We start from the raw sequence: 13398 nt of genomic DNA, 5'->3' as shown, positions 1-13398 counted from the left end.
AAAACAACCATGTTTAATGACAGTCATACCCTGAGTAACACGTTGCGAGGGATGCGGCAAATACCAGCAAAGGCACAGCACAGTTTGAAAAATACGTCTGTTGGGGAGTAAATATTTGTCTTACCCAAGCCACTGCCATGATGCCCAGAGCAAACAAGCTGGGTCCCAGCAGGTTCCACAGACCGTGACGGTCCAGCTGCAAAGCCATGGACAGGGACATGGCCCCCAGCAAATACAGCACCTTGAGGGGCAAAAAAAAAGGAAGGAAAGAAAAACACATGCATCAATGTTGAGTCGCTCTAAATGCTGCAACCTCCTTTTTCAGCATAAAATGTATGGCGTTATATTTGTGCCACAATTACGCACGCGCGGAAAAAAAAATTGAGCGTTGAAAATAAAACTGAGCGAGCGAAAACAGATTTTGAGCGCAGAAAAAAAGTTCTTGAAAAGAAGTTTCTCGCTCAAAATTCCTTTTTGCTCGCTCGCAATAGCATTCTCGCGCTCAACATCTCGCTCTCGTTCGCAATACTCCTCCCTCCCTCGCTCAACATCGCGTTTGCTCAACATCGAGCTCTCGCTCGCTCGAGTCGTCCTCTGCGCTCGCTCAGTTCTGCTCACGCGTTACGTTTGTGCCACAAAACCAGCCAATCAGAGCTTGTAAAAGCACATTGATTGACAGCTTGATATCCAATGAGATTGCTTGTTGTGTTCACCCGGAAGGAGCAAACGAGAGTGCGTCACATCGACATGGGCGGGAGTTGTGGGCTTATATTATTAAAGTACAAAAACTAACAAGGTATTTCTGTCAAATGATACAATTCAGTAATAATAATGATATAAAAGTAATTCTCCAGCCCAAGACCGTGTTGACGCACTCTCGTTTGCCCTTTCCGGGTGAACACAGGGCAAACGAGAGTGCGTCAACGGATAGCGTACAAGCAATCTCATTGGATACTGAGCTGTGTCAATCAAAGTGCTTTTACAAGCTCTGATTGGCTGGTTTTGTGGCACAAACGTAACGCGTGAGCAGAACTGAGCGAGCGCAGAGGACGACTCGAGCGAGCGAGAGCTCAATGTTGAGCAAACGCGATGTTGAGCGAGGGAGAGAGGAGTATCGCGAGCGAGAGCGAGATGTTGAGCTCGAGAATGCTATTGCGAGCGAGCAAAAAGGAATTTTGAGCGAGCAATTTCTTTTTCTGTGTTCAAACTCCATCGGCGCGCGCTCAAACTCTTATCATTACGCGCTCAATAGTTTTTTTCTTGCTCTCAAAATCTGTTTTCGCTCGCTCAGTTTGATTTTCTCCGCTCAATTTTTTTTCCGCGCGTGCGTAATTGTGGCACAAATATAACGCCATAAAAATGGGGAAGAAACCATAATAGTACATCAATAAATAATTGAGGAACAATTAATCTTGTCTGCAACAATTTGGTACCGCACTAAAACAAAAGAAAAAGGTCGTCTGAAAGGTCACTGATCTGTGAGAAAGTATATACAGTACTGTGAAGTCCTTCATGTTTTGCCTGAGTGAGCAGACAAACTAATCAGATAGGAGCATTTGGGAGCCCATCAGTGGAAGTGCATATTTCTGTTGGCGTCTTAGCTGAAAATTTGTAAAGCAACTAACTGACCTAACCAAAAGATTCAACTTCAGCGATGAACTAAAAGTTTCACGCGGTCATTATTGCCCATTAGCCTAGCGACCGTAAGTTTGCAAGCTACTGCATAGACCATATCAATTGTGGCTGTCGTCTTCTGTTCACTGAGGTGAACAGAGTAAGAATCTCACTGTGTGGTTTCGTGCTATACATGTGACAATAATTCTCTACAATCTTGAGCCCTACTAACAGTCATACAATATTAATCCTCTGCATAGAATGACTTCAATTAAAGCCATGCTGCTTTGATGAACATGCAACATGAATGCCTCAATAAACAGTACATTTCTTATAATAATTTCATTGTGTAGTGTTACTATGCATACGATAATAAAACTCTTGAATCTGTCTGTCTGTCTTTCTGCTGTTCCCGGGTGGCCAGAGCAAGCACAATAGAACAGGGGTGTCCTCAGGAGCCACTATCCTGCATGTTTTTTTAGGTTTCTTTCCCTGACACACCTAAGGACCGAGTTTGGACAGCACAACAAGGAGCAGCACAAGGTCCACTCAACTGATGCAGTGTGAAAAAAAAAAACATTTTATTTTTAGTGGCACACATTACTGTATGCCTCTGCAAAGTACAATTTTACCCAGTGCCATTTGTCCATATGAGAATACACATTGTAGCATGACAAAATAGAAATAAACATTCAAAGCATCCTATTGCCATCCAATTCAGTGGGAAAATCTCGGATCTTATCAAGTGCAACTCTACTAAATGCATGGAGCGAGAGGCCCATCACAGCAACGAAAAACAAAGCGCAGAAAGGAGGACGTGAAGCGAGGTCTATAAATAACCAGCTTAAGTTTTCCTTTTCGTTTTTGTCAAGCTCACAATTTGACACAAAGCCACAAGCATGTAAGGAAAAGATAAAGTGCGAGTTGGGGAGGGGGGGGATCGATAAGATATGCCACACACGCCCGGCGTCTGCGTTCTGTCTACCGGGGGAACGCGAGGAGACATTCCGTGTTTTTTCGAGCGGGGAAGGGATGACCCGCCCGCAGGAGAACACGACTAATTGGAATAGACGAGGGAGGAGGGGAGCGGCGTGGCGCGGCAGCAGTCATCAGTCATGCCGCACCGCTGGGTCACGCGGTAGCAGCGGCCCGACACGCACGCGCCACGTCGACTGTATTCAAGCGCGGACGCTGGCAGCCCGGGCGCCTTAATGAATCATTAGCTGTCATTGTGATGGACGAGCTTGTGAGGATTCAAGGGGGAGGATTATTTTTATCTGTCATTTACACACTCACCGTCACCTGCCTGGCTGCGCGCGCTCCCTTTTGTGGTGATTACCACGTTTTTGATGACGCCGTGTCGAGTGTCAATTCAATTACCGTAGCACTTGGGAAAGTGTGGACGTCGGCCAAGATTTGGCCGTCAACTTTTGAGGCCGAGTTCGATACTTGACAGGATGAGATATACCGATAACGGTCGATTAAAAGCAAATGTTTTTGAATGGGACTAAAGCCAAGCTATCGAAACTCTGTTGTGCTTTCGAGCACATTGAAACATATTGTGTTTGACAGAAATTTAACGTTTTACTGTTGAAAAAGGCTAAATAAGTTTAGTTTCCCTTAAACACATGCAATGATGACCGGCAACTCTTTTTAAAAGTTTTTTTGAGTCATGGGTGATGCAGTAACCAAAGTGATTAGCAGTTCAGTACTTCATGTTCCCCATTTTCCTTCCACGTTCTAAACACACATACAGTATGGTAGATTCACTGACAACTCTAAATTGTCCACTGATGTGAAAGTGAGTGTGAATGGCAACTAGTCTCTCTGGTGCTACCTCGTCTCTTGCCCCAAACCTGGGATAGGATCCAGCTCACCTCCCACCCTAGAAAGAGACCCAAACCCAAAAGAGTTGTCCAATTCGGTTTTGATCCCAATTAAATTTGTTCAGCCTTTAGTGAAGCACTGAACCTGATGATCACTCATTTAACAGGTAGCTCCTCCTCTCTATCAAGTACAACACTACCATCAAAAACATAAACTAGAAGGCGCAACTACAAAAGAGACTTAATAGACAGTAAACCATAGACATCAAGTCTAACGGTGTAATATTTGATTCGTACCGATTGAAGGCACATTAACCTTGAGTCGGTGAAGATTAACGGCCCCCTTGAGGTCGCTACAAAGTCCTTGAGTGAAATTTTAATTATTGGATATATTTACAATCAGAGGCTCTCAGGTCCTTTGCTGCCGCTGCGCTCGCTCGCACACACACACACACACACACACACACACACAAATGATGTCTCTCCTCAGTCAACAAACACACAAACACTGTGTTCTCGCATACACACGCGCACAAGCACACGGTTACACTTGCCAGACCTGACGCGCATTTGATTAGAGGCTATAGACTGCAGCGCTCAGCAAAAATGAAAACTCTAGAGGACAGCAGATGTTGGTACACTCCCTCCCCTCCATTGGTCCCCCGCTCCCTTTTCTGTCTCATTTATGGACACACAGACAGACACGCACACACCAACACACACCATCCTGGCTCACAGCAGGACCACGGTGACCCGCAGAGAAGCTGCACCTGTTAGTGTTTGTTCAGCCCATAATGTCAACAAGCAGACAATCACAAAGGCGAACATATTGATCTTTACGTTTACGACCAAAAAAACTAAAGCATTTGACTTATTACTGCTAGGCAGTCACTTTTCTGTCTTTTCTTTAAAGTTCAGACCTCAGTGCTAAAACAATCAAGCAGAGTAGCATTTTGTGCAGCGGGAAGAAAAACAACCAGTCACATATGGCCAATGTCGAGATCAAAACCTAACCTGTTTAATGATGGACTTCAGCCTCGCCATGGCGATGACTGTGACCCACACTGACATGAGCGAGCCAAGGAAATCACAGAATTGCAGGACGTCATACTCCATGATGCAAAAGACCACAATGCCCGGCTGGTCGCAAGCGTGGTAGAACTGTTGGGAGGCACACAAAAAGGGAGACTTTAGGCCAGGTAGATATAATGTACAAAATAAAACAGAGATTACAATTTGAATCACTTTTGATATTGCGCTGTTTTGGATTCGAAAGACAGTGGAAGAGTGATTCACACATCCGCCCCACAGTTCAGAGTTCCGAGTTCGATTTCAACTCGCTCTGGCCTTGTGTGGGGTTTGCATGTTCTCCCTCTGCCTGTGTGGGCTCTCTCTGGGCACCCCAGCTTCCCCCCACAATCCAAAAACGTGTGACAGGTGTATTGGACACTATAAATTGTCCTTAAGTGTGACTGGGTGCGTAAATGCTTGTTCGTCCCAGTGTATCCTTCGATTGACTGTCCAGGATGTCCCCCGCCTACTGCCCGTAGACAGCTGGGATAGGGACCAGCAAGCCATCAATCCTAGTGAGGATAAGTGGCTATAGAAATAAAATGCCTTTCAAACACACGTTTTTTTTTTGTTTTTTTTAAATTGTCTACAAAAATGTCACCGCGAATTTGATAACGCTCCAAACTGCCTGTGTGTGTCTTATAACATTGTGATTCTTAATTAGGAATGCACCCAATATTCTGTATGCAGTGCACATGTTGCATTCAAACACAGTCGAACATTTCTTACTCATACAGAAAAGAAGTCTGTCAATGCGTTTAACGTTCATAACTGCAAATGTCAAAATAATGTGGTCTGTCTATTGGTCTGTCAATGAATAAAATTAATAAAATAACCTTTCTTTGTTATACAGTATATAAGTCTTATCACATTAAACCCAAAAATGAGCACAATGAATTTAGTCCCCTTAAAACAGGCGCTGAAACAAGAAAAATATTCGGAGCCCTAGAATGCGGGTTTACTCCATTTTCATCAATCATTTACAGACCTGCGCATGACACTTGCTTGTGAAATTACAATCGGTCCCTGAAGTCAATTGGCTGCCGCGAGGCGCCCAGCCACAATTTTTTTTTTTTTTTCATTTTGGTTTTCGGTTCTCAGCCAAACATTTCTCATTTTCAATTTGAGGTTTGGGTCAAACATTTTCGTTTCGGTGTATCTCTAGTTTTTATCACAGTGTTTAGCTTGTGCCACATATCCTAATCATTAGTCTGTTAATGGCGTTTTCCACTGTATGTTAGCATTAGGCTCACTGCATGTTTATGTATTTGTTTGTTTGATTATTTTAAATGCCCAATGTGATATTTTGGTTTTAGGTTTGGTTTGACAGTAAACATCAACCGAGAGTGGCTTAAAGCAGCTTGAAGCCTCCTCTTTTCATTACTGTCAAAAATTGCCGCATAAAGTGAGTTCACTGCTACCATACCGTGTTTGTATTTCATGTTTGTGCCCTAAAATCAAAGCAAAAACGTCTTTGTTTATTTCAGTATAGCATACTTCAGTTTTAAGAAAAAAATCATTACACAAGCGGTAAATAGAAAAAAAATAAAAATGAATGGATGGCTCACCAATGTCACATTAGCAGATATTTCATTCGACATTCTATCCGCTTCGATTCGAAAGTAGTCTTCCTTCTGATATTATTATTGGATGTCAAAGCAAGCTCCTTCAAGAGTTTAAAAGATCTATCTCAGCAAGACTGATAAAGCTGTTAACTGGAAATGTCAGATTGGCTGCTGCGCGTTCCTTGTCAGCGTTCTGCCCGACAGGCCTTTCCGTCAAACCTCAATGGTCTTTTGTCCTATCTTGAAACAAGTGGAATGGCGCAGCAGCACAAGAGGTGCTTGATTGTCAGTTGTTACTCACGGTGGAGAAGAACATGGTGAAGATGTAGACGGAGGCCTCCAGCAGGTAGTGGCTGCGTACTGCGATGACCACGGGGGGGACGAACATCAGGTTGCTGAGACACAGCAGAAGGGTGGAGAGGAGCTGGAAGCTGTACGAGTAGGCCTCAGAATTGTCCGTGCACCCCCAGCCTTCCCAGCCTGACGGGTACAGCAAACACACACGTGCACGCCGCGGTTATCATAGTTTGAGATTTTTCATTACAACGTTGTAGTTTCTTTTCTTTTTTTTAAAAAAATCAGTTTCCTTCAATTTGTTTGTAGAGGAAGTTTGTTTTGATTTGTTTTGTTGGCTTTGGTTGCGGTTTTATTGGTTTAGTATTAGTGTTAGTTTTTGTTAATACTGTATATGGAGCGTTTGTGGGGCGCAAGATGGAGAAAAAAAAGGTAACTAAGCATTGTAAACTGCAAATCTCAAACAACTGACCTTCCTTTTTCTGTGGTTATGCTAAATACATAAAAATGGAACCCAAAAGTTAGAGTATATTTATTACTGATAAAGAAAAATATGAATACTTAAATTTTAGTTCTTTGTGATTTTAGTTTTACAAGCATAATCTGTGTTTTTGTTTTTATTTAATTTAGTTTTTTTCCCTCAATTTTAGTTTATGCTATTTAACTATAATACCCTTGCAGTGCACACAAACAGAAGGCTTTTTGTTCTCAAGTTGACTGACGATGACTCCATGGTGTCATTTCTTTTTCCCATATGTTGTACACTTTCAAGTGTTGGCTCAAAAGTAACCCCGGATCGGTCGAAATTGCTAACCCAGTTCGGAGTCCAAAGAGGGAATGAGCCAATGCCAGGTTATTTATACCCTTTTGCCTAATGGCTTAATGATTTGATCCAGCAAGAAAAAAAAAGTGCCTATACCACAGTTCCAGTTCCAAGAAATGAGTTACCAGTTCATCAATCTAGCTTTGTTTGGACATACTGTAATACACATTTTACTACCAGCAGAAGAAGATGAAGCAATGTCAAGTGATTGCCGTGGCCATTAGGACTCGGTTAACTCTCCCAGTGGAAGCTACTAGAGTGCCAGCCGATTTCAAGCATTTTGACTCATCTTTCAAGACCGATAGAATATTGTGTGCTCCGTCAATGTAAACATGGGTGATTTTTGAACATGACTTTTTGCTCAACAGTGACTTTGAGTGACATTCCAAAACATTTAGAAATGAATGCATGGTGCATTTTGAACCGCTACATCAAAGGCCCAAATCGGCCCAATTTAACACCAGCAGGATAATTTGACTCCAGGGTATCTAAATGAAAACAATCTTCAAGTTGTTTGATACATTGGTAGGTACAGGTTATTGATATGTGCAGTTGAAACGCAGTTGACATTATAAATGAAAAATGTTTGAAATCTTTGTGGCACATCTGAATCCACGTACTTCAATTTAAAAATAAATGAACATATTTGAATAATATTTAAATGAAACATAGCCAACCTTTTTTTTAAATGTCAACACTGAAAAACATTCAGCCGACGTGGGTGAAAGGAAGACCATAGCAGTTATGTGCGGTACTCATTTTACTCACAGAAAATTTCGCCAAACGAAAAGCATGACCAAACTTTTAGGGTTAAATAAATAACCACAAAAATGGGGTCAGTCCCTTTTTGAGCGAACTATATTTTAGAGCAAACGCTTTCTCCATTTCCATTTAGTGTCTCCATTTTGGATTGGCCAATACCAATCCACCCCCAATGGAACTTTCAACTCCACAAAAGTGAGCAGCTCCAGCTTTTCAGCCTCCCCAAATCAACTCTACAACCCAACACGCTGGGTGAAATTCAGTAGTAAAAGTAGCAAAATCTGCTCAAAATCTACAGTTACCCAGCCAGCGTGTTGGTTGGGAAAACAACCCAGCATCGTTTATGTGCGTAGCAAGGCTTGTAAATTGAATAAACTATTCTCTCATCAGGTCGTCCTCATAAACAAGGCATCTTTTCTGTGGAGAAAAGTATGCAAAAGAATATATTTGGGTAGTTGTTTATCCGGCACAACAGAGCCTCCTGGTGAGATCGCCTCTGCCCAACATGAATTGGATCCCGATCAAGAGGCAAATTGGATAAGACAGCGTGAATTAAATATTTGTGAGCACAGTTGAATGGAGAATTCAAGGCCAGGGGCGCGAGCTGAGCCGCGTCGAAGCAGCGACGATGAATTTACCGCCGCTGATAACGCAGCAATCAAAGCGGGATTTCAGGAATAATCCTCAAAGGACAAGCTTTGTTTAGCTTTATAAGCTCATACTTTATTGAAGAGCCGCTTTTAATCAAGCGCCTTTTTTATTGTACTTTCCAAATTGCTCGAATCGAACGATTAACATCAGCAGCCGCGTGACCTAAACTGATAAACTTCGTCAGCGGGCTCGTCAAAGCCGTTGTGGCAAACAGCCTATCCAGCGGCATGATGTATTTTCTGATAAGAAAATAAAATAGACGATTCATTACCCCGCTGAAACTTGGATATTTGATGGAAAAAAAGCCTTTTGGCAAAGCGGCGTTTTGCTAATTGTTAATTATGCATGAATAATAATTGGCAATCAGTACAAAACACATTCCTTAGCTATTTTCCACTTGGATAAAAGAAAGCGGATTTCATTTATTCCATGGTGAAGGCGATCATAAAATCCAAACAGGGCATGATTCAACTTATAGGGAAAAAAATAAAGAACGGAACTTTTAATTCGGTTGATGTAATGCAATGTGCATTAGTTCCATACCTGCTTTGCATTCACATGCAGCGTAAAGGTAGTTGTTGGTGCGAAGCAGCTTGCACTGTCCGTACGTGCCGCAGTCATTGATGCACGGCGTCAGGTAGGCGCGCATGTACACCTCTGCAGTGATGTTGGCGCACGCCTCCAAACTGCAACGTCAGCGAATATGGAGATTGAGATTTTTACCAGCATCAGACACCTGAAGAAGCAGTTTATTATAGCTGTCCCCTGATTCAACTCAGCCAGAAAAACGCAGTCTGCAAATCAAAAGCTTTGAAGCTGGACAGTATTCATGCATACCTAAAATTAATAAATAATTTACTGGTGCGTTAACATCGCATGTGACTGCTTTAGGGTTCAACTTGAATTTCTTCAAAACAGTTCTGCCTTTATATATGAGTTCAATTCATTCCATGACGACGATCGGTACTCAAATCAGGCATTGAAAATCCACAGCCTAGCAAAGTAAAAAGTTGTTTAAAAAAAAGCATTCTATCGCACTTTTTAACAGAGTGATTACATTAAATGAAACTTTTAAAAAGTTGAGTCTTTGTCAGACTTGGCATTGATTGAAATTACCGTTGTGTTGGTGCCTGATTTGGCCACCTGGTGGCAGTATATATTACATGGATATTGGTCCAGTATAGACAGCTCAGCTCTTTGTCGAGGATAAAGAACAGATGACCCTTAGTACTGTGATAGAAATTAGTGGATTACAGTTCCAGGTTATGCTACAAATTAGCATGCCAAGCTAACGCAGCCATGCTAATGTTTAACGACCAAATAAGAACACGTCGTCACGCTCTAGCTCACATTTTTACTGTAGCCAAGTTTAGGATGACATATGTGATATTAAATCAGACGGTAAGTCACTGAGCAATGTCATTTGAGGCCTGAGAAATTAAATAATCAGCCCTTTGTAAAAAAAAAAAAAAAAAAAATTATAATAATAATCAAAAGAGAATATTTAAAGTGTTTATGTACTTGGTAGTTGTTTTGTTTTTGCACTGTGTTCTTTTTTCATACAAAAGTCTCTTTCATTGTTAAACTGTCATATTTGTTTACTTTTATGTGCACATGACCTAAAAATGCCTCGAGAGGCATTATTTAGTTTGAGTACAAACAGACTAGTTAGTTCTGCAAACATTATTACAAATTGCCAACTGTTACCACAAAGCAAACGAGACAACGTATTTTTACATGTAATCTTTTTTTAAGGCAATTGGTAGATGAGAAATACATTTGCGCTGGCATTGTCACTTCACTAATTGCCAAATCCTACAATCAATCACGGCGATTGAAACTGCAGGTGGTAACAAATGTCTTGCTTTGCCTTTTTCCTGAAATCATATTAATTTGACGCAGCTGCTTGTCTGGTTATTTTTCACGTTTTATCAATCAACTAAATTGGAGCTGTGAAGCAAACCTGTCACTCGCACTACCTCTTACGCATGACCTGAATAATTAAGTGCAGGTAAATATATAAAAATCCCAGATTGCCATGTGCATATTTTTCAGAGCACAGCAAGGCTCACTCACCATCTGTTATTCACACCGAATTGCAAATCCCGAGTGGATTGAAGAAAAAAAAACGCTCCCATTTCATTCTGTTCATTCTTTTACAGCTCAGACCTAACAAGTCAGACGAAAAATACTGAGCGCTCTTAATGTATCTGACAACTTGATAGAAACAATTCACTCATTTTCATTTTGACTTCCCCAAAATGACTGTAGCAAATGCGTATGTATTGAATTTGTCTCAAAGCGCAACCTTAGATTCTACAGTATAACCACTATACGCCAGAGGCAGTGTAAGATAATGGGGCTCAAATGAATTGAGAGGAGGCAGACGTTAAAAGTATACTGAATTATTGAACTTGGTAAACAATCTGTATTTAAACGGCAGTTAGGACATTTTGAGTGTTTTTTTTTTTTATTGTTATCCGGTAAGTGACAACAAATAATGTCTATGTGTGGTTGCTTGGGGGAAATTGAGGCCAAGCCAAAGAAGTGATTACAAGCTGTTAAATATTCATGAGGAACAGTCAACATGGGGTTCCAAACATTTTGCTCTTGTAAATAACCGAGGAAGATTCGAAATGCCGAGGTTCCAAGTCTGAATTTCAGCCCCCACCATCCTGTGTGGACTTTTTTCTCCAGTTACTCTGGCCTCACACATTTGAGAATAATGCACCATAGGTTCATTTGAGAGTATAAATTCAGGTTCATCATTGTGAATGTGTGTGAGAAGGGTAAGGGTGACTATATTGCCTATCTTGCTAGGAACCTTAGCAGATACGATTAATGAAATCAAATGGTGGCTCTGTGTGCTGAGGTGTTTAACAGGGAGCCAGAGATCTTTATATCTTCTTTCTTATTATCACTCGTATTTAGAATTTGAAGGGGAAGTTAACCCACAAATTTCCTTGACAATTATATGTTCTATGTGGCCCATCTACTCTGAACACAGCATTCATTTTTGTAATATTATGCTCATAGAATATTAATTAAATAGCAACGTTGACCTGTTTCGATATTAAGTGGCAACGTTGACTTCTTTTGATATTGTGGTCAATTTGCCACTTGCTGTCGAAAATTACTTCACAATTGCTCAGGGCAATCTCTTGAATGCAACAATACACATAAAAAAATGTTAAAAAGTGTTTAAAAGTAAATAATGTACTTGGTTCTAGGTTGTCTCATTTTTTTCATTGGTTTGCACTCAGCAAGTAAGTTTGCAGTTGTGTTGCCCTGTGTGCCAAGTTTTTGCTATTAATTATTATTTACTTTATTTATTTTATTTTAGTTTATTATTATGAAAGTATCAAGCCTTGAAGCCTTTTTTATATATACTGCTTGTTTTAAAAAAGGGCAATAAATAGAAATATATAAATAAAAAAAATATGTGTATATATATATATATATATATATATATATATATATATATATATATATATATATATATATATATATATATTAGAGAGAGAGAGAGAGAGAGAGAGAGAGAGACTTTTATCTTTATCATTCTTTCTTATTCTCTTATGCATCTGCTCATGCCCCCTCCTACCCCACATGTATGCCTCCACACAGCTCTCTCGCTCACAGCCATAAGCGCACCACTCTTATCTAATGCCATGACTCCATCGAATGACCGGCAGTGGTTTTGTTTTAAGCAAAAGTGCCTTCATTTGCGACTGACAAAGACCGAGTATTAACAGGCTGTTAGTTATTGCAGCATGTACGGGAGGCACTGATCTAAAGAGATGCTCTTTAGAAGAAGAAAAAAAAAAGAAGAAAACAAAAGTGAAGCAGTGAAACGAGGGAATACACTATACTGTATATAGCAAATCGGGATGTTTGTAGGACTAATTTAATAACATATTGAATTATTGAATGTATGTTTATAATATCCATAAAATCAACAAAAATATGTATCTGTCCATCCATCCATCCATTATCCATAGCCGCTTATCCTCCGAAGGGTCACAGACGAAGAATCATCCACGCACCTGAAGGCAATTTAGTATGTTCTATGCATTAAAAAAGCATTTTTGCCACGGTTTAACACTCTATGCCATGCCCAGATGCACAGGTAAAAACACCCATGGCCTCTAGAAGACTTTCAAGAACTGGCCAGACAGAAAGTGAAAGTTCAGTTGGCTCAAAACACCTTCAAACAGAAATGATGTAAATGTTGGAAAAATGTCAAAATAGTAGTAAGTATGCTCAGTCTTACCCGTGTTGGGTGGCACACAGAGAGCGCAGACTGAGGTACCATGTGCCTGTCTGAGGGTAAGGAATCCTGAGTTTGGTGATATTTGCGGAGGTGTTCACGGAGAGGAAAAACCCGGAAACAGATTCTACAACAGAACAAAATAAAGAAAATTGTAGCCAACAGTCATGCTATACAATAGCGGCATTGTTCATCGGTAATTCCTGCATTGAACCGTCAAGACCTCCTTGACTTTCGAAGGGATTGCCGTTTCGCTGAGTCGGACACACCTGATTCACATTTCAACGATGAGTTTTGCCAAAGGAAGAGCGGCATCCCATGAGTCAGGCAGCCGTGCACGGTGACGTTCCTGTCTTTAAGCGTCGACTGTAACACAAAAGACGAGAACATGTAAGTGGAATGGACAAAACACAAGTAATATGAAAGAAAAATAAGACCTGAGCCCACTAACATCTGATTTAAAAACACAATCCAATCTACTTTACAGTAAGTAAATTCTCACAAGTAAGATGAGACATTTAT

General features: G+C 40.7%; 1 protein-coding gene across 1 annotated transcript in view; it reads right to left on the bottom strand.

Moving 5' to 3' along the window:
- tmem8b (transmembrane protein 8B) overlaps positions 1 to 13398 on the bottom strand; it is a 46454-nt gene that overhangs the window by 8960 nt on the left and 24096 nt on the right. The window contains exons 7-12 of the mRNA XM_088431412.1: positions 13146 to 13242; positions 12880 to 13003; positions 9150 to 9292; positions 6378 to 6556; positions 4455 to 4601; positions 125 to 241 (exon numbers count right to left, since the gene is read on the bottom strand). Of these exons, the coding sequence (XP_088287538.1) occupies positions 125 to 241; positions 4455 to 4601; positions 6378 to 6556; positions 9150 to 9292; positions 12880 to 13003; positions 13146 to 13242 (807 nt within the window). The remainder of the gene's footprint in view (positions 1 to 124; positions 242 to 4454; positions 4602 to 6377; positions 6557 to 9149; positions 9293 to 12879; positions 13004 to 13145; positions 13243 to 13398) is intronic.

This window comes from Hippichthys cyanospilos, chromosome 1 (assembly GCF_059441005.1).
Source record: "Hippichthys cyanospilos isolate Australia breed blue-spotted pipefish chromosome 1, RoL_Hcya_1.0, whole genome shotgun sequence".
Classification (NCBI taxonomy): Eukaryota; Metazoa; Chordata; class Actinopteri; order Syngnathiformes; family Syngnathidae; genus Hippichthys; species Hippichthys cyanospilos.
The sequence above is the reverse complement of the archived record's forward strand: the minus strand, read 5'-3'. Positions and strand labels throughout refer to the sequence as shown.